The 22812-nt window shown below is 31.0% G+C and overlaps 1 protein-coding gene across 1 annotated transcript; it reads right to left on the bottom strand.

Annotated features, from left to right (window-relative positions):
* Nucleotides 1-11166: 11166 nt before the first annotated feature.
* Nucleotides 11167-22305, bottom strand: LOC124360564. The gene has a single exon (XM_046814293.1). It carries the CDS (start codon nt 21559-21561, stop codon nt 19279-19281), a length of 2283 nt encoding a protein of 760 aa, XP_046670249.1. The 5' UTR covers nt 21562-22305; the 3' UTR covers nt 11167-19278.
* Between the last annotated feature and the right edge of the window lie 507 nt (nt 22306-22812).

Raw genomic sequence — 22812 nt, 5'->3', positions numbered from 1 at the left:
TGTACTTGAACTTAGAATCATACAGGCTTTTCACCCCCATCAGGCAGTTTTTTGAACATTCTATTACCAGTAGAGGAACAGTATTTTTTTCTTATTAAGCACCATAGTTAAAGTTTGCCTTCTTGATATCATCAAATTTAAGGGTATGCAGCTTTACTGTTGTATAAAAGGGGTTCATATATACTTTCACATGAATCACTCAACAAACGTGTATCGGCTGTAAATAGTAAGGATATTCAACCGTGTGAAATGAGGCATCCAGTGTTCCAGACTACCATAGCTGGAACTATCCATACAGCTTTCTTTGAAGACGCAGGACAGTGCCACAACCTGATACATAACATCATAACTGTCGTACATTACTCGGTGGCTATGGAAGAGTGTGATGAATAGTGATAAGGTGGTCCTCCAACAACAGTCATCTGAGTCTTCGCAGCAAGAAGATAAGAAAAAAAGTAATTTATTTCATAAAGAAAGTAATATATATTTTTTTCTTTATGAAATATATATAATTTTATATATATATATATATATATATATATATATATATATATATATATATATATATATATATATATATATAATTATGTATGTATATATACATTTGATAATTTTCTTGTTAGACAGTCAAAACAAAAATAATCTTCTTAAAAATATTCTTTTAAATGTAAACAAAATACAAAAACAAATATATTAAAAACAAAACAGAATATAACTAAGTCTTTCTCGTGCTAAGTCTGACCTTAAGACAAAACACATAACAATATTTAAAATATACGGTACCATATTATGTTGTAACAATAATATAAACAATAATAGCATTTAATAACATAAACTTTAACTTTCTTTAAGAAAGATACAGGGCCTCCAAAGCAGAGCTTGTAATGAGGTCCCATCCTTGAATTTAAATTGAATATTTTTGATCGGTTTTATTATTGTATTTTCTTGATGGACTCCTTATACTTAAATTCTAAATAGAAATATTTATAATAAACTTCACAAAAAACAAAATATAATGGTCGAAGGTGAAAGTAACTCGTGTAAGTCTCCTACAGACACTGTCAACATGCTCATTTGATATTAGCCTTGAGTCCAAACAAAAAGCCTGAAAGCTTAATTGGCTCCACGTTAACTCAGGCCACAAATCATTAGATAGTGTTTGTCAGAATTAAGGATAACTCCATAGCTTGAAACCATACCTTTAGCTCTGAAAAAGATTTCATTTGCACATGGCGCTGCATCCTCAGGCGTTTCGGTCTTTGAAAAGATGGTATAATGTCGTCGAGGAAGAGGAGGATGTCACCCATCAGACTAATGTCATTGATTGCTATTATAAACAGTAGAGGGCCAATACCCGAGTCTTGTGAGACACTATAGCTCACCGAAAGGAGCGAAAATGAGGTTTCTTTTAAGATGATTTCCTAAAGATCTTGAAGATAGGAACAAACCAAGTGTAGACCGTTCCAAAAATACCACATATCTCTAATTTGCTACACATTATAACTAATGACTATTACATTATGCGTGTAACATATTGAAAGGCTTTACCGTACTTTAGTATTATCCGGAGGCCACTATTTCTTGAACAGTTTTTCTTACCGTGGACCTAAAAAATTACATTATTAGAAAGAACAGACTTTATGTTCCTAAAATAAAAATTACATGTTATTATGACGATGGATCTTGTTTCCTGCCTTAAAAAGGAAGTGGATACTATTAAGTATCTGGGAATCGTATTAGATAGGGAACTAAATTAGAAACCACATATTTCGCAATTTTGAAGGAAAAATTGATGAATCAACTTCGTATTTATAATTTTCTTAGACAATTATGCCCATCAGACATACTTCGCACGGTTTACTTTTCTTTAATTCATAGTAGGCTTTATTATTCTCTCTCCTGCTGGGGCGGAACTTATATCACAAATTTAGGAACATTAATAAACAATACAACAGATTTTTATAAGACTAATGACCAAAGCTAATTTTAGGGAACATTCTTATCTCTCATTTGTAAGAATGAACATATTACCCCTTCGTTATATGTACATTTATAAAGTATTAAAATTGTTTTATATTAGAAGTGGTAATGCTCTGAAAAATGTAAATAAAGCAGAAATGAGATTAAGAAATGCAAATAATTTTTGTGTACCAAAGCCTCAAAAAAACACATTTGACAAAATTTGTTTCTTTTATAGCTCCGAGGACATTTAAAATTTATTGCCAGATTTAGTGAAAAATAGTAGGAACATAAATATATTTTCTTAGCGTATGGTTGATCGGCCAAAATTGATATTGAGTATATGTTTAAGATAATAAATTAGTGTATGGTTAGTCTTGTCTGCCAAGTTATAATAATATTAAATAGACACGTTAGAGCATTATAAAATAATTATTTATAATCTAATATTTAATATCACATGTTTAAAGCCTAATATTTTAATTGTAAATCATGCATAAAACTTTTTTTATTTAATACAGCACAAGAGTAAAGTTATACTAAATTTAAAACGTAATAGTACATTATTTACTACATAAGCTACAATAACTCATTTTTATCATTTCATTCATGCTCGTTTCCGCTATTTTGATTTTTTATTCTTTTTGTATATAGTATCCCCAACACAGGCACAGCCTTATGGGGTACTTAAATTTCCCTTATTGTGTAAATTTATTGGCCTAATTATTAGTTAAAAAAAAGAAAGAGAAACCTAAAAGGGTGTAACATATTTTTTTGTATTTTATTACTAGTACTATACTAGTACATAAATTAAAAATAAAATAAGTAGAAAACATTCTTTTTGTATTTGTTATTTACTGCTATTGTAAATACGTTATGTCACAGTATTATTTATTTTTAAGTACTATAATATTTGTACAATAATAAGTACAATAATATTTGTTTGTAACATTCAGTTTGTTATTTTGGGGAAATAAATGATTTATTATTATTTATTAATTTCATATTCAGTCAACGACTCTCTTTAAAAATTCTTTCTCCGTGCAAAAAGTTCTGTCTTCCAGTCACGTTGTCAGTTTCTACTAAGCGCTGTCCATTTTCTTTCTAGAAGTGGTCGGGCATATTTTTGTATAACCAAACCAATTTTGTAGCTGGGTTTAATTTATAAAAAACTTAAATGATAGGTTGGCAGTATATAATTGGTTACTTTCCTGGTGTTATGCTGGTTTAAATCCTTGTGCCTCTCTTGGTTAGGATCCTAACTACGTGCAGGATGATTTATGTATAGGCCTAGTGGCACTAAAGTTAGCATGTTAAAATGTTCTCGACAACTGTTTTGATACTTCAGTCCTGCAAGGTCCCTAATCGCTCTGTTTTGTTAAATAATAACTCTTTCCAGGTTTGAGATTGCTGATCCACCGCATATTGCCAACGCTATTTTCAGAGTCCGTGAATCAATCCGCTGTCATCGTCAAAATGTGCACCAAACGTCTTATGCTCCATCGCTAGAGTCCAAAAGTGGTCTCCGTGTGAATTTTTTTATAGCACCCTATGTTGCATGAGTGAGATCAATTCTTGAGTACACTCTTCCAACAGAACAGTATCGAAAGGATAGATAGGCTCCAAAATTGTTTTCTCCTTTAATTGGTCTCAAGTTCGGGTTTGATTATCGTATATGCCTCTCAAGGAATTGCTAATATCTTGAAGGTTGGCCTTTTGAGAGTCTTATCTTATTACACAAGATGTTGGAAGAAAATTGACTATTTGGAGTTACTTGCTAAAATTGATTTGATGGCATCAAGTTCTACTTAAAGATATTTGATTCTGTATTCATCGCCACTGCAACGTCAACTGTGTACAACAGTACCCTTTTAAGTATTCATAGATTAGGAAATTAATGTTGTGACAAGTTTGACAACTTTAACCGAAATATTTATTATATGCAAGCAAAAGAATTTTTAAATCCTCTAATAGTGCTACGGATTAATAATTTGTTATTCGCTTTGTTGAATTTGGAAAATGTTATTATATATGTTATTATTATTTACTTGTTTATGTACTTACTGTATTTTTCTTAAATTCTTAGTTCGTTGTAAAGGTTCAAAATATTTTGTTTCTCGCTGTTATTGTTATCATATATAATCTTCTATTATATAATTACGGTTGTATCATTTTACAATAGAAAAATGTTAAAAGAGTAGAAAAATAAATATAAACCGCAATATAAAAACAGAGAGAATTAGTATGCGTCTGAAAGCAATGAACCGTGCCGAGATACTTTCATTGAACTTGGATTACTGACTGAATGTATACTGCCTCTACATACTTGAGATTGTCCTGTACTGCAGATTCAAATATGAGTCATCAGAGAAGGGACATTCACAGGTGTGAAACTAGTGGCAGAGACAGTTGTTGTATGCAGTAACACAAAACTGTCGCACTTGAACACCTTCCTGCACAAATTCTGTTTATATAGTTAATCAAAAAATCAAAATCACTTTATTGTCGTATAAATCTCATGATCATTGACAGTTATAAATACAGCACATTCTGGTAGCCAAGTCCAACATAGATAGTTAAAAGTTTCAACACAGTTACATCAACAATATCAGCATTAATGCACTTAATGTAATTTAATAATAATTTACATTATTTGGCAATGCAAAGAACTATACAGTAAATAACAATGGTACCACTGTAGTTACATCGATGGATCTGTATTGAAAACATAACATAATCTTATTAAAACAAAACAGACTTATTGGAGAAAAATTTCTCTACAGAGTAGAATGGGTTCTCCAAAAGCCATAAATAATATTTCTTTAAGAATAGTGTTTTGTCAAACTTTGGGATTAAATGTGACAGATGGTTATATACCTTCAGGGAAAGTACCTGATAACTCTTTAAAGTTTTACTTAATCTATTGAATTTTATTTTTGATAAATTCTTGCATCTTGTATTGTGCGAATGGGTATCACCAATGGGCTTTATTAAATTTGGATTTTGGAAAATATATTGAATTAAATCAAATAGATACAGGTTTATGACAGTTTGAATGTTTAGTAATCTAAATAGCGGTTTACAGTGTTCTAAGCTAGATGATTTGGATATAATTCTTATGGCCTTTTTTTGGAGGATCAGTATGTCATTGATCTTACTACCATTGCCCCATGCAACCAGCCCATATCTAAGTATTGATTGAAAAAATGCAAAGTAGGCGGTTTTGACATAGTCGGTGCTAACAGAAAAGGTTAGTCGCCTAAGGAGGTAAACTACTCTTGACAATTTAGAAGAAATATACGTAATATGAGAGTCCCAGTTCATGTTTCTATCAATGTATACTCCTAGGAATTTTACATTGTCTGAGAGACTAATGTTTAAGTTACGACTGTCAACTGTCCTCGTACTGAAAATAATATTGTGCGTTTTTGATTCATTCAATAAGAAACCATTGCTTGTGAACCAATTTGAAGCATCTGAAATAGAATTTTTTGAAATTAAACTAAGTTCACTTAAATCTTTGCTAATATTTAAAAATGTAGTGTCGTCTGCATAAAGGATGGTTGAAGCTGCAATTGAAGTAGGCAGATCATTTATACAAATTAAAAACAGCAAAGGTCCAAGTATGGATCCTTGCGGGACTCCGTACTTCACGATTACTTCATGAGACCAGCTTTCCTCAATGCAAACTTTTTGTTTTCTGTTATTAAGGTAAGACTCAAAAAATAAAATCGGCATTTGACCAAAACCGTAATATGCCAACTTCCTTATAAGATCATTATGGTTTACACAATCAAAAGCCCTGCTCAAGTCACACATAGTGGCTTGAGCAAAGGCCTTATCCTCCAAAGCCAGAGACACATCCCACAACAATTTATCTAGAGCTTGAAAAGTGGAACAATTTTTCCTAAATCCAAATTGCACGGAGCTAAGAAGATTGTTAGTTTCAAGATAATTGCTAATTTGCTTATGCACTAGAGCCTCCAACAGTTTGCCAAGAATCGGAATAATGGATATCGGGCGGTAGCTCTCTGGTTTATTTTTGAGTCCCTTTTTATAAACCGGACAAACTCTTGAAATTTTCAGCTCCTCGGGGAAATAACTATCTTTTAAACAAAGGTTAAAGCAATGTGTCAATGGAGATAAAATGTGAGGGGTTATTTGCTTTATCATATTATTAGACATACAATAAACGTCACAGCTGTCAGAGTTTTTCATATTTTGAACTGAATTTAAAATATGATCTGATGTTATTTTAGCCCACTGAAAAGATTGAGAGGGTTTATTGATATTACTTTTTATTAACAAATCACTTGCAGAAATTGTTGCATTGTCTAAGTTGGCTTTAATATTGAGAACAGAGTCTATGAAATAGTGATTGAAAACGTCAGGACTAATGCCAGGCTTATCATCACTGGCATTGGAAAAACAGTTATTGCTATTAATAATTTTCCAGGTTGCCTTGCATTTATTTTTGCTTGTATTTATAAAATGTTCATTATGGCATTGCTTTGCTAAGGCAATAGCTTGTCTGTAATTTTTTTTAGATTTAAAAAACTTTGCCATAACTGGGTATCATGTTTTGCAAATTTATGAAGGTATATAAGATTACTTTTCATTTCAGACAAATCTGAGGTATACCACCCATTTCCTGATATATTATAATTTTTTCCATTTGATTTTTTTAGTTTTTTAAAATAAAATAATACATTTATAATGGTTGAAAAAAAATTATTGAAAAATGTAACTGCATCACATTGTTTATGCTGGGTCATGAATTTATCCCAGTCATATGAGGCTAGTGTTATTACAATACTATCTAATGATTTTTTAGGCAAAATAGTTTTAAAATTATTGACACTGTTATGAGGACCACTGTTATATTTTAGGAATTTATTTATGTCTACTAGGATACCATTATGATCAGAATAGGGAAAATCCATAATTTTGTAAGAGACATGACTCGAAATATTTTTGTTATTTATAAAAACGTTATCCAGGCAATTTTTGCCCCTTGTAGCATTAAGGTTCAGATAAAAGAAGTTGTGCTGTCTTAGAAGATTTTGTAGTGCAAAGGCAGGTCAATTTTTAGTGGTTAAGTCAAATTTGTGATTTAAATCACCACCGACCACCACAGAGTAATCCCTCCAGTTAGAAAGAAAAAGTAGTAAGTTATCTAATGCATCCAAAAAGATATCAGAGTCACCAGCTGGTGAATGATAGACAGATACTACTATCATATTCAGTTCATCGATAAAAGTTGCAGAACTCTCAAAGTGTAATTCCGAGCAATATCTACTTATGTCACAAACTCTAGTCTGCAAAGAGTTATGGACAAACACCACAGAACCTCCTCTAATATGGTTGGACCTATTGAAAGCTCCAGCACAATGGTACCCTGTTGGAAAAGAAAACAGTATATCGTTATAACATAGCCAATGCTCAGTCAGACAAACAATATAAGCATTATTTAAATCAGATAGGAAACTATCCAAAATAGTTACCTTATTACTGAGACCTTGAATATTGAGGTAAAGTATTTTTACATTTTCACATTCCTTAGGAAATGAACTAATCTTAATATTCTTAGAGGGGACTACATTATTTTTACTCGGTTTTTTCCCAAATCTAAAAAACTAGATTGTGGCCTATTGTATTCTTCTTGGCTACCATTGTCAGAATCATTACATGAGTCAACTAAACATTCAGATCTTAAACTATTATTTACAAGCAGGTCTTCCCTCGTTGACCGTACAAACTTCTTGACTTTTATTTACATTAATTACAACTGGTGAAACACTTGATACACATTCACTCATGCTCTGCTTTAGTGCCTCACTGTATGTGAGGTCACCTGGAACCACTATAACTTTTGCACTTGTTTTCGAGGTTGCTACAGTTGGTTGAACATGAGCCAGAGGTGTCACATTTAGTGAAGAACGGTTGTGTTCCTTATCTTCTTGGTCAGCAGGTGCATGATCATTGGTTGTGCTGTTATTAAAAATAACTGATGAGAAAGAAGTTCTTGAGTTTCCATATATCAGATTATTCATTTGTACTAAGAAGTTTTCATGAGACATACCATTTCTCAGGGTCCGATAAGACTCTTCAGGACATGAGACTATAGTGACTCTAGCCCTGGTTTTACGTTGAAATTTTTTTATGTTGCATATAAAATGTGACTGATCTACTCTATCACACACACAACCAATTGGGGAACATACCAAGTGATCCAGTTCCCTACTCTTGAAGTTCGCTTCCAAGTCAGAAAAGGCAGCATTGTAATCCTGTGCAGTTGGTTTGTTGTAATACCTACTCTTGGTTATCAAACTATACACAGAAGCACCATTCGGACTATCCTGCAGAGCCAAATGTCTAGTGATGCAATAGGCAGTATTAGGTTTCCCAAACTGCTTTTTTTAAAGACGACTGCCACTCCAGCTGTCATGTGGCGCTTATCGTGGAAATCAGCAGAGATGCTATGAGCGAACCCCACTTTTGTATTGTGTCTATAGTTTTTAATAACATCTGCCATGTTTGAGTTAAGTATGTTTATGGTTTCCAAGTTGGTTACGTTGTCATGTGAAGGATTTTCTAAGTTATTTACAGTGAGGCTGCCATCTCCAGATGCAACAGTTACGTGTTGTTTTGTAACTAGATTTTTAATTGAACTAATTATCTTGAACGCTAACTTCTTTTTTCCCTTATAGTTTAAGTGCAGTCCATGCTTTGTAAAACAATGTCTTTCGAATCAACCACCTTCCTGAAGATGTAAAAATTTCATTGATCCAAGAAAGCTAAAATATCAAGCTTTGAAATATTTTAAAAGCCAAGCCACTCTACTCTGTCAATGAATTTATGTAAAGTCTCTGGGAAGATTTTCTCCTTCCCCCCAAAAATTTTAAGTGGAACTTCCTAACACTAATGTAAAAACGTATCAATGCGGTTCGAGTGAAAGTAAGATTGTGAATGAGAAACCTCCAAATTTTTATCTCTTTAAGATGAATGTGATGCAATGTTTATCGTTGCTGTTATGGAATGCTGTTAATGGTTAGTATTATTAGGCCTATTATTGTATACAATTAGTCCTATTTGTTTAAAAAATATTAGTTATTTTTTACATTATCATAATTCTCATAAAGCCGTTTTGGAAAACAAAATGCTTTCTCTCTCTCACATACACACAAAATAGTTAAATTTTAAGAGGAAAATCAGTTTTATCAACTTAAACTTAGTTTAAATTGACTAAAACATTTTTTCCCAATAAACAGAATATGAACTCCAGCTCGAGATAATCAAGTATAACAATGAATGCTTACAGAATATAATAAATGTATCAGGTCTCTATATTTTCAAAGTTACAACTGCACATAAACAAAAAAGTACTTTTTATATTCTTTTCATCTCTTTAGGACAAAAGGACATCCCATATGATATGCAGAAGTTTTTAAATGACTGTACATAAATCAAATTTCATGCAACTTTAACTGTTTTGGTAAGACAAGCACATTGAAAGGCAAAAATCATAGAAACAAAAAATGGAGGCAATTTAACATTTTTGATATCCTGGGTACTAAATTCAATACAAACTTAGAAAACGATTTTATGATAGTAAGTACTAAAATGATGTCACAAATAGGTTTCACGAACAAATACTACCTGGAATGGACACATTTCTGTCTCTAATTTTTCTGAATTTGTTTACAATGGATTTTTAGAAACTGTACCTATGTTAAAACTAACAGCTTGAATATTCAGCATCTAAAACATAAAAATACCCATTAAGCGTAACATCAGTTAGATTTGTTTACTTTAATTTTTCTGCAAGTCCTCCCAAAAACTTGTTGATTTATTTTAACCATACTTTTAAGGCATGAGTGGGTTTGAACACCTAGTACAAAATAATAATGCTTTAGTTCATGTGGTTCTGGTACTTATGGCCTTGCTGAACCTGGCAGACACATTTAAAACAGATTTTTTCTAACTGTTTTGATGCATGTTGGAATTACTCAACAATATGCTTGTAAGTGTATGACATTTTCAATATGAAATGAAGAATTTGGTTATGTTAGCAACAAAAAAAAGGTACTGAGATAAAATATAATTGTCACCAGTTATTGTTTAAGACTGAGTTTCTTGGCACAAAAACACATTTTCTAATAACATCAAGATGACCAAAAAAATTGAGAAATTGTAGAATATTTTAATTTATGAAAAAAACCCAAAACATTTCACTGGGTATTAAAAATAGTATTTAAAAAATTACCCTAACATTATTGTAAAAGTATGATTTACTGTATCATTAATATTTTGTTATATTGATGTAATACATCACACAAGTTGTGGCTATGAGACTGATGTAAAATTTTTATTTTATACATTCACGTATTGATACCTTGAGTATACACTCCTTCTCTATCTCTACAACGCTCCATGTGAATTTTCCATTGTTCGAAACAGTGCTAGAACCAATCTTCTGTCAGCTCCTTTAAGGCACATACCGCTTTCTCTTTTAGTTTCCACAGACTTGAATCCTGTCCCTTTTAATGCAGATTTCACCTTAAGAAAAAGGTAAAAGTTACATGGTGCAAGATCTGGTGAATAAGGTGGATGTCTAACACTGGGATGCTGTATTTGGCTAGGAACCTTTCGACAGATGATGCTGAATGCGCTGGCAACCCTGTCTTGGTGGAAAATCCATGCTTTGTCTTTCCATATTTCATTCTTACTATATAACATAGTTTAGAAAGTACCTCAAGGTAGTAATATTTATTAATTGTTTGACTTTTAGGAACCCAGTAAAGGTACACAATCCCATGTATATAAAAAAAAATTTTTATTGTTTTAATTTTGACTTGTTCATTCAAGCTTTTTTGGCTTTCGGTGAAGTTGGGCTCCCCCAGTGCATGGATTGGCGCTTCGTTTCCAGATCATACAGGTAAGTAAAAAACCAAGTTTCATCACATGTTTTTATCATTCCCAAAATATTTGGGTAATTTTCAATTGCATAAAAGGGTCAGTATGAATGTTTTTGCATATTTCTCGTTAATTAAACGTTACAATTTTAGGCACCATTTTAGCACACACTTTTCCCATGTTAAAATTTTCCCATACACATTCTTTATCAACACATACATCATCATACATTTGGTTATTAACTTATTACCTAGAAAGATTGGCTTGTTAGGCAAAATAAGTACAATTTTAAAAGTTTTAAATTATGTATATATTTTTTAATAGTAGACACAAAAGTATCTGGGATCGGCTATGTATAAGCTGCGAGTATTTAGGTATAAAAATATACACAACATAAAATTACAATAATTAATATCTGAATCACAATAAAATTATGTGACTCTAACTTTTAGACTTCACAAAAATAGGAATCGACGTAATAAGTACAAGGGTTAATAATAATATATACAAAATCAATACAAATTGATCGTTTTATGATCAAGAAGAACTGGCAACCTGTCATGGCATGAATGTGTCATTTAAAATATGTTATATTAGGTAAGTTTTTATCTGCTACAATTATACCATCTTAACAGAGATTCCAATGGCTAATACCAATAAAAACATATATTTATGTGCTATAAATACTACAAAACAAAATTATTTATGTTTATAAAAGGAATATACACTAGTGACTTTTTATGTGCTTAAAAAAGACTACAAATTTTGATGCAAAAATTCAAAATCATAAGATCTCATGTTTCTTTATTGTATTTGCAGCAAAATAAAATTTGCAACAATTTTAAATCATAGGTACCGTACTTTAATAACAATAGTAAGTATAATTGTGGAAAATATACTGTATATATACTAGTAATAAGGTTCTGTTATAAGTAAATAATAAACAATACACATGGTAGTTATTATGCTCTTATTATTGTCCCAACTTTTTATGAATATAAAAACCACACATATTAGAAAAAAAGATTTAAAATGACACTTTTGTACCTTAACTACTTTATCACAATTGCCTTTTATTGCTAGTGCAAATAAATAACTTGTTTAATAAGTTTAGTATAATTAATTATTACAGTTTTTATTTTTATTTCCATTTTAAAAGTATTTTATCTGGATTTTTAAAACATCCAGGAATATCCATATCTGAATGTTAGATTTTCTATAACCATTTGTAATGTTCCCAAGTTATGATTCAGAAACAGTAGAACGCTGTAACAGTAATAGTAACATGGATTTGAAAATGTAAATATTACTTTAAGGAAAAATAAGTTTTTGAAGTTGTTACGCATAATAAACCTTCCTCCTGATAAACATTAACCCACAATATAAAAATAAAATAGTCTGTATGTAAGCATACAAATATTGCTTTACAAATTGGGTTTCATTTTTATGAGATTTGAATACAGTTTCAAAACGAAAGCTCTATTATGAAAACAGTTTGCAAAGCCATCAGGTGGTCCTCCCTTAGTTTTAACGAAATATTATGTTTTATTTTAATAAATAATAATTACCATGCGCTTAAAAGCAATATAGTTTTATAGTTTTATTGTAAGTGCAAGCTAACTCAGGCTACTATGAAGTTAGTAATCCAGATATTTAAGATGGTGCACTCAAAGTTTAGTAAGGTTAATGTATATTTAATTCTAAAGTTACAGCTTTTTAAGTTAACTTCTTTGAGTCAAATAAAACCATTTTTATCACTAGGAATTAAAGGCATTTCAAGCAAAAATTTGTGAAATTTTGTAACCAAAACAAAATGGCTAAATAAAAATTTGCATTGTTAACACTCTATACACGAGTTAACATCCAAACAAAACACAAAATTAATAATAAGCTTCAATGCATGGGTGGTGTTTTTCTAACTTGCAACAAAAAACTTTAAAAATTAAATAAATTTTAAGAATATAACAGGTTTTTTAAACAAAATATAACTTAAGAAAATTTAATATATCAAAAAAACTAATTGTTAAAAAATATTACTCAATATTATTTAGTAAGAAATTACTGAAACTCAATGGGTAAGAATATACTGTGGTCATGGCACATATAATAATAATAAAATAATTATTAGTGAACTGACAAGACTGTTACAAACTAGAAATGTCTGAAGGTGTACCAGACATGTTAAAAGTGTTGAATTTTGATGAGAATCAACATCGGTATATAGAATTACTAGACTATGTAAAAATGCGGCTAACACAAGCTTCTCAAACAACAAAAGTAATTCTTTCAAGTCTATATTGTAAACAGGTAATTTTAAAAGAATCTGTCTATTTAATCTCTTATAGCTTTAACTACAGAATTGGCTATCTAGTACCTGAATTGTATTAAATCAGATAGCCAAGTATATTCCAAAATATGATGTGCAAAAACAGAGAGTATGCACTATAATGAGTTACTAAATATAATTTTCTTATAAGGGCTTGAACCTAGGACTTCCTGTACGCAATTCTAAAAGACTATTGGCGGGAAACTACATGTGGCTCTTGAAAACTTACATGTATCTGAGGTTAGAGCTCATAATTATTTGTTATAATTAAAATAAAATACCTTTTCTTAGTTAAAAACAAAAATATTTTCACTACAATACCATGGTTTATAAAAAATATTCATGAAGTAGAATATGATTGGATTTATTTAAACTCTAAATTAAATTTCTTGGATGTTGTGCCACATTTCTGATAAATTATTAGGCCTACCTTCACTAGGTGCAACGTCAACTACAAACTAGAGTTTTGAATTATCACAAATTATTTGTATATAATTGTAACTATTATAAAGAATAAAAAAATATAACACACAGTAGGCATATAATATTTTTCTTGGCAACAATACTGCAGTTACAAAAAGTTACAACCAAATTAAAAAAAAAACAATATTCATTAAACAGTACACAGGCTACTGCAATTAAAAGATATTAAAATACAACAACACATTTTAAAGCCATAACAAATAATACATTTGAAAAGAGTAAAAAGGAACATTAATAAAATCAAGTGGTTAAAAAAGGTATCCAGATAATAAACTATAAAATATACCAATAAAATAGCATTTTCATTATACTTAGGCTACTACTGTAAACATATTGAGTAAAAATTGAGTATTTCAAATTAACACAGATTGTTATCTTAAAATAGTTGTGAGCAATCTCATCTTACAAGCAGCAATTACTTCATAGTGTTTTTACATAATACATGTTTTTCAATTGGATACCAAATAAACTAAGACATGTTACACTAAAAATAGATATGCATATTACCATAAATATCTCAAGAATAATTAAAAGTCAGTAGGTCTGTTCGTTTACCTTTTCCCGTACTAAGGATTAACTGTTCATACCAAGTAGAATTTTATACACTAATTTTGAAATAGGATCATAAAAATAGGGGTGAAGAAAAAAAACATTTGTAATTCATATTTATTTCCAAAAGCAAAACAGTATTTTATATCAGAGTTCGAAACGGGTTAGAATAGGTTGTTGAGTACTAAAACCTATAACAGGGTAAAGGAAAAGCCCTTTAATTTGCTTTGGTGATTTTCTACTTCAATTTCTTTACTTATATTGATGAAATTAAAGCCAATGTTGAGTGACAACTGTTATACATATTAGTTATTGCTTTGTTACTTATAAAAGTGGAATAGTACCTCATTCAATGGTTTTAAGATCTATATTTTTTAGTGGACATCTACAAAAAAATTACTATAGTATAAGATTTTCATCACGTAAATAACATTTTGGATAAATTATGTTTAGCTAGAACTCTCAACTGGTGTAAGATTTCAATTCCAACTACTAATTTTAAATTTTAAGCATTTTAAGCTAATTTTAAATATTGGTGATACAAAATTCTAAGCTGTGAAATGAGGAACTGCCATGGCTAGTCTACACTCCCACAAAACAAATAGCCAGTAAAAAAACTAGTAAGATTTCTGCTAGAAAAAATCTTTTGTACTATTGTTTTTGTTCTAGTTGGTATTTCTTATACGTTGTTTGTGTATGTATTTGCTCATCTAATTGAAAGGTAAGAAAAATTATATTACATTTAATATTTTATACGTACTAAGGGGTTTGAATAAACTATATGATGAGTTTACAGTTCAATAATTTAATCTGGGATTATCGATTTTCATACATTCTATTCCAATTACTTTTTAGAATAGAAATTAGTTATTTAGGTCAAAATTTCAGTAAAGATAAATTAAACTGAAATTTTTTGTAGCAGCCACGTAGTAGTCTGCACTTCTGCCAATGAACAAAAACGTCACTATGGACATGAACCATACAGAATATATCATATTAATACTAATTGATAATATAGGTTATATAGAAACATATTATCACAATGAGCAAAGTCCACATCAAATGTAACTCAAATAATAAATTTCAATCGTTTTGTAGAGTAAAATATTTTAATCGGAACTTTGAGAGGAGCTAATAGAATTTAACCAGAAATTCAATTTTATTATTTAAATTTTATTCAATTATTTTTTTAAACGTCCAAAGATGAGAGTAATTAAATTTCAATACATATCTTAACCTTATGTTGGCCATGCAAGACCAAGCGTTTTTAAGGATTTTTAAGAATAAATTTACACTATCCTTCTGTCTAGCTGACTTCAAGAATCCCTCATCCATCACAATAGGTAAAAATATTTAATGTTTTATGAGCAGGTTATTAGACAAGTGTTTTACTCATTCTGTACCGTTTTCAAGATACATTACTTTTATATCTGATATTAAAAGACACTGTGGAAGTACAGTTTTTATGTTATAGTAAAAATATTATTTTTCCAGCTGTTTCCAGAGATTATTTTTGAAAGCATGGTCTCTAAGACTGTGTGCAACAAAAAACAATGTTTCAAACGTTGCGTGACTTACAAAAGGATAATTTAGATTATCTACTTACAAACTAGATTAAATCAAGATACAAACATATACTTGATTTAATATGATATACATAATTATAGTCTAGCTATTACATGTTGAAGTTCTTTAATTAAAATAACAGTAATGGTTTCATATTAGTTAGGCAAGTGCAGTTGTCACATTTATGAAATTATGGTAAGCTATACCATTTCTATATTACCTTTAATGTTGATTATCGTCTGACAATGTTAATTAAACATGATTTTTAGCGCAAAATTTCACAACAAATTTGGTTTGAAAGGTTTGCAGCTTAGTTTATTTTCAGTTTAGCCAGTCTTCTTAAATCTAATAACTTCGAGGAAGAATCAATAATTTAGGACAAGATTCCAAAATAAATAGGATAACTATAATGACAAATGTTTCCAAATTAAGAGTAACATTATAACAAACATAAATCACATTAAATATTGCTCTAAAAATATAAATCAATAACTGTACATAAAAATTAGTTTGGTTCAAATATTTTTATGGCTATTATTAAAATACTACATGTGAAAGAGTTCCAGTAGAGCCAGACCTATATCAAAGAGGCAAAAGCCATCATTAAGTTTAATTAAATTTATTGTAAGCTGCTGACGATAATGTAAATTCAATTTTTACAGTACTACCTGTTCTAAATGCAAATGTCGCATAGCTCAAGTTGTTAATTTTTTTATAAATTCTAATATGTAACCCATAAACATAAAAAGTAATAGTCCACACTGCACACAAGTTTAAGAATAAGTGAAAATGGGACATTTTTATGGCTAAATAAAATTATTTATTAAAAGGCACAGTTGTAAAAATGGTAAATAAGTTAACATACAGAAGTTTAGTTTTATACATAATATACTGCACACAAACTAAGTTTCAAATGTAAATTTTGTATGAAAATAAATATAATTCTTTAAAATGAGGTTTATTAATAATTTTAAATCATTAAACTTAGCCTATTTATTTGTGGTAAAGTAAAATAAGAGAGTAAGATACATGTATTATGCAAAATGAATTGGTATGCTACATTAGAATTATCAAAAAATAAGCTATGGCGCTAAAAGTGTTTTGAGATTACAAATTTTTCTTGGGGCTAATTGAAAATAATACGACCATCTTTTCAACTGGCCCTTGAAACTCATTGAGAATCACTGGTCTCATAAGAGGCATTGCTCCATCCTTAAAAATACACTTTTTTGGTTCAATACACAGAATTGCACCATATCATAAAGAAAGTAATGAAATGGCAATGGGTAGGTAGTGGTACCGTCTGGAGATTGTTGATCACCAGCAGTGCTCAGATTAAGACAGGCTGGTAATAATATGGGAGTACAATACTGACGCTGTTTTAACTGAATTGGTAAGACTTAAAGCCTTAAAAGTGGATTCTCATTCTTTGCATTATATCTTCTCTAGTTGTCCTACTGTTTATTGTGATAAAAGTATATAAATGATATTTTATTGAAGATATAAAGACATATGTTTGGTCTCCAGAGGTACAAATTGATTTTCCAATCTACGGATCGCTACTTCAGGCAACTTCTACCAAAAAGGAAAAGTATCTGATCTTTCTCTTGGAGATTGAGCTCTACATGCTGCATATAGTTGTCAGGAAAATTTTGAATCATATAAACAATGAAGATCTCCCAGTAACAGTCACATCTCTAAGTTTAGTCACTAATTCCCCACTACCCAACCTTAAAGTTTAATACATGTTGTACAGTATAAGGATGAAACCTTAGATAAAGAATAATTAGTGTAAAAGAGAATAATAATACTGCACCTATACAGCATAAGGTTCTATACAATTTTCATTTCTTATGTGACTTAAAATTTCCCAACCAACTTTCCTAATTTACTTTTAAAGAACCCCAAGATAACTTGACTACTTTATATTCCAGAGTTGCCCTTGAGTTTCATTCAAGCATTGAGTTTCAATTTACCACCAAGAGCCAGTTTGAGATAAAGTTTATTAGTTTTCAAGAAAAATTCAGAACTCATGCTCATTAAATTAACCGACAATTAAAAACATAAAAAAATGTAATACATTTTTAATGTATAGTACCATGTCTCAATAGTATTCTGTAAATTTGAACCTAACATATTCAATAATACAACTTTCATAAATGTTACTATAGATTTATGCTTGTATTTAGATCAATAAACATTTTTTTATGTAATCACCATACAACATAATACATATATACATTACGTATGAGTAACATATTGGGTAATACATGATGTATTCTTATATAAATTAAAACATAGTAAACTCAAAGTATTTTAAGAAATGCTTTCTATTCATTACTTTTTAAATCAAACACTCCAACATTCAATTTTTTTGTGTGATGCCCCTCAATTATGTGGATCTGATGATGGTTTTCTTGAAAGCGAAAGGCTTCACAAAAATAAAATTCTATTGTTGGAGCGTTTGATTAATGAATAATTAAAATCCAATTAGGAAGAGCTATTGCCTGTTGATTCCAATAAACTTTGTTGTAACAATGTCTCATGCACATTGATGCAAGTGGAAGATTTATGAACTATTATGATCACCTTTCTTCCAATTATTAACTTCAAATGTCAGAACGTTAAGGTTAGAATTTTTTAAGTTAGTGGATGTAACAGATATCACAGTTTGGTACCACAATGGATGCACCGATTTATAAATAATTATACTAAGCTTATGGTAAAAAAACACAATACATTTTTAAGGAAAATGTACCACATCTGTGAAAAATAACCAACAACACTTTATAAAAAGTTACATTTCAATAATAAATTAAAGTATCTGATACAAAGTTTTTTTCTATTTATTGTTTTGGACCTTTTTTTAATTTTAAGTTAGTGAACAAATTTTTTTAAGCAACAACTTGAGCTAAGCTTGTACATACGTAGAGGAAAGAAACCTTTAATAACTTATTATTTATGAATCATAGCCTACATAATTGAAGTAGCCTAATAAATATGGTATGTATATTTATAATTTGGACAGATCATTTACGTTGGTAAATAGGCTTTTCGATTAGTTGGGATCCGTCCCATAACCAAAAGAAATCTATATACAATTTTCATAAGAGAGCACTCTTGAAATAATATTTATCTACAAATTAACAAGTATAAAAATCTTTTTGACAAGTTTTAGTCCGAGGCCTTAACTTATTCGACAATACTGAAATTGACAGGCCTGACAATCATTGTGATGACTGCCTCCTGTAATAGTCTTATTATAGTAAAAAGTTCTATAAAATTAATAACTAAGCTTTGATTATAAAAATATAGCGAACCAATTTGAATAATATCGATTTAAAATAAATACAATAGCGGGCATTAAGACTGCACTAAAAACACTGAGCTACAGGAACATCTAATCCGGAAATTCACGGCCGGAAGTTATCGCAAAATACAAAAAATATATATAAGTCCAATAGTGTTTTACATACAACTCACGTGAAATCTTCTCTAGGATGACCGATGTTGGGTTGAGTAAAGCTGTCTTCAGGCTGTTCCCCATCAGCTAAGGAACGGAAGCGCACAAATCCATTCTCTGCAACTAGCATAGAAGGAGATGGCTGTAGTCTTCTGTCGTATGGAACTAATGTGCCGCATATGGATTTGCTTAGTTCATGATCTTCAACTGGATGCTTCTTTAGAGATCGTCTTTCTGTAGTATTATGTAGAAACATGTGTGGTCCAGTGTGAAGGTTATTTAATGGAAATGTGTCATCATAAACCTGTTTCCCAGTTCGAAGGGAATAATTATGTATTGCTTGATTTGAGCTGCAAATTGCCGGGTACATATCATCACCAGGACCTCCTTCACTTCCTCTTGGTGTAGCAGCACCACACGAAAACAGAGCAAACCCTGTAGAAGAATTATGGCTTTGTGTTTCTTTTTCTGCTTCACAGCGTAAAGGTTGTACACCTGCCCATGACATTAAAAAGCACATTGAGATTTCAATAACACGAACTGAAAATTGATAGCCCCACCAGAGCCATAAATGTGGAGATTCTTCACCTAAAAATTCATAAACTCCAAACATTCCATAAAGCTGCACTGCTGCCATAAGAAGACTCAACATTGCTGTAGCCAGCGTCACTCGGACAGCGTGAGCCAGTGTAGGACGGTGTGAGTCAGAAAAAGCGGAGCCAAAAATGTTTCCTTGCTTTCGTAGGGATGAATGTGAAAGTGACTTGTACAAATACAGATAAGAAAGTCCCAGTGCAACACACAGAATTACAAAAAGGCATTGGCAAATGACAGGTAAAAGAGTAGAGAAAGGAGTAGTGTTTGCACAAAGATCTACACTGACACTGAGAATTAAGTGTGCTATTATGAATAAAGCTAGTACTGAAGCTCTTTGTAGTTTATGATTCACCATTTTCACTTCACCAGCTAAAAGTAAAAATAAAAACAAAATTGCAAAAGATGACGTTAAAAGAGGAAATATTACATTCAATAGCAGATGAGATATGGGTTCTGGTAAAGAGTGGTTGATGTTATATGCATCATAAAATAAATATACACTTCGAGATGTCCCAATAATTAGAAGAATGCCATGAAGTGTTAAAAAATAACCTCTTGTGAGCAGGCGTTTGAATGAACTTATTCGTATAATATTGAACAAAGAACAAATTGCAAGAATTGCAAATAATGTTGCAATTAGATAAACGTGAATGTCCCATGCTACTCCTAGAACTTGCCTTTGTCTGGGTTCAGGAAGCTCAGGCATATGAGCTACTTCAGGAGGATCCCTTGCTGCTAATGGAGGTTCAGTAACTTCTATCCTAAGCTCCTCTTCCGTGATTTCCGGAGGTCTGGTAGGTAGAGATCTTGATGACTGGGTACTTATTTCTTGTTTTGGATACGTTGCCTGCGGTTTTCTTTCTGTAACCTGAGGTGGTTTCACACTAGGAGGTATTAATGTTTTAACAATTCCAAGTTCCTGCTTTATAGTACGGGAAGCTTTGGATTCAGACTCAAACCTAGGCCTTTCAAGAATGTCCTGAAGAATATCATGCTTCCTTCCACTTCCTCCTGACAGTATCCGAGAAACACTTGGATAAGGCAAGATTGGTACAAAATCAAAAGACTCATTTACAGATCTTGAATTTGTTGTGGTTGTGCTTGTTGTTTCAGAATATGGAATTTCAGCGAGTTTCTTGAAACTAGGAGTATTTAAAGTCTTTTTTCTAGTATCTTGAACTGGGAGGTCTGGTGGCCTTATAGGAATAAGTTCTATTTCTGATGGTAGTCTTGGTGGAGGTGGTGGAATGGGTCGTTTGTTGGAAACACTTGCACTGTCAGAGTTGCTGTCTCTTAATGTAGGCTTCTCCGCAAAAGGATTAAGATACTCTGGAGGTAAAGGAGGTGTAAAAAATGCTCTGTTAGGAGGAGAATAAGAAGGCATTTCTCTCCCTGTAGGACTTGTGGGTGGAGGTAAGGTCGGGTGTGACGGATACGCTAATGTTGGGGGTGTCCTTGCACTCCGCGCACCAAGTAAATTAAAAGTTTTACCATGCTTTGAAGCAAGAGTTTTATTAAACACATCACTACTATCACTGTGGTCAAATAAAACCCGCCTGTCAAAGGATATTGCACTGATATCAGGGTTATTGTCCGCCTGTATTGCATTTCTTGAAAGTGTGACTAAAAATATAAAAAGCTTAAATTGAATAAACATTTTAAAAAATAAAAAGCTAGGCAACAATCTTGTAGCCTTGCTCATTGTGCTTCCTTACATTTTAACAAAATAATGTTAGGTACTTTTCAGGGGAAAATATTTGTTGAAACAGATAACAAATGGAGATAGGTTATCCATTTGAATTTTTGCTGAGCAAATATGATAATATAAGAAGAGGTTAGGCCAATTAAATAATAAGTGTCATTTTATTTATGCAACTGATAGCCATTTCATTCCAACATCAGTTAAGAATACACTGGGTTAATCACAGCCACTTTGTAACACTGTTTAAATTAAAATTCGCTTAAAATCTGTTTTCACTTTACATTCCCTACCCATTGTCCCTATGGCTTCCTTACTAATAGTCAAGACACACATTAAGATCTTTTGCTGGTTAGTTATTGATGTTTATTTGCATGAAACTTATTCACTATTTGTCTTTCAAGCAGATATTAGAACATTTAGATTTATTTCCGAAGAAAATATTCACAAATTAGGTCGAATTCATCACAATGAAAATAGGCTTAACCTACTTGTCATCCCAAATGCTATGCGCTATTTACAACCAGCAACACCCATAAAGTGTTTCAGGAAAGATTGATCCAACATGACGAAAAGTTGCTTAACACTTTAAACTAAAGATTATGCGAATGTGATTATTAACACAAACGTCTCACACTACACAAGAACAAGTATTTCACCAAACAATGAACAAAACAATAAGATCTTAGTGAAATCTGACTTTCGGCCATTTGCATTGCATTTAACTAGCAGAGAACTAGTTCCTCACTCCACACTCCAGTCGACATTCCACAAGATAGTACGGCTAGTAGTACAGATCAGAGGAACGCATATATGAAAAAATCCACAGTTTCTAAAAATTTATTCTATTCTAATAAATATGTAAAAACTGTTTGTATATATACATAATTCATTAATTGAAAAAAAAATGAGGCAATAGTTGAGGCTCTTAAAATATACATACAATATATTTTCTCACATAAACTTTTATAAAACATTTCTATTAAAATTGTCTATACAGTGCATTAAATAAAGAATTTTTGAGTAGTCAGTATATTTTACATCAAACATTTTTCACAAACACCAAAATTTCTAAAATTTTTATTATGAGAAAAGTAAACATATTGGACGAGTGGAAAAGGTGCAAGACTATTGACGTCAGACAAAGGAATGATTGATATAAACACCTTTTCGTGAAAGCAAGAGAAACTCAGTTCCTTTGTTTTCGGTTTTCACAAACCCAGATCTAAACAGCGTCAAATGCGTATATATTGT

This window comes from Homalodisca vitripennis, chromosome 1 (assembly GCF_021130785.1).
Source record: "Homalodisca vitripennis isolate AUS2020 chromosome 1, UT_GWSS_2.1, whole genome shotgun sequence".
NCBI lineage: Eukaryota > Metazoa > Arthropoda > Insecta > Hemiptera > Cicadellidae > Homalodisca > Homalodisca vitripennis.
Note: the sequence above shows the minus strand (reverse complement) of the source record. Positions and strands in the feature narration are given on the sequence as shown.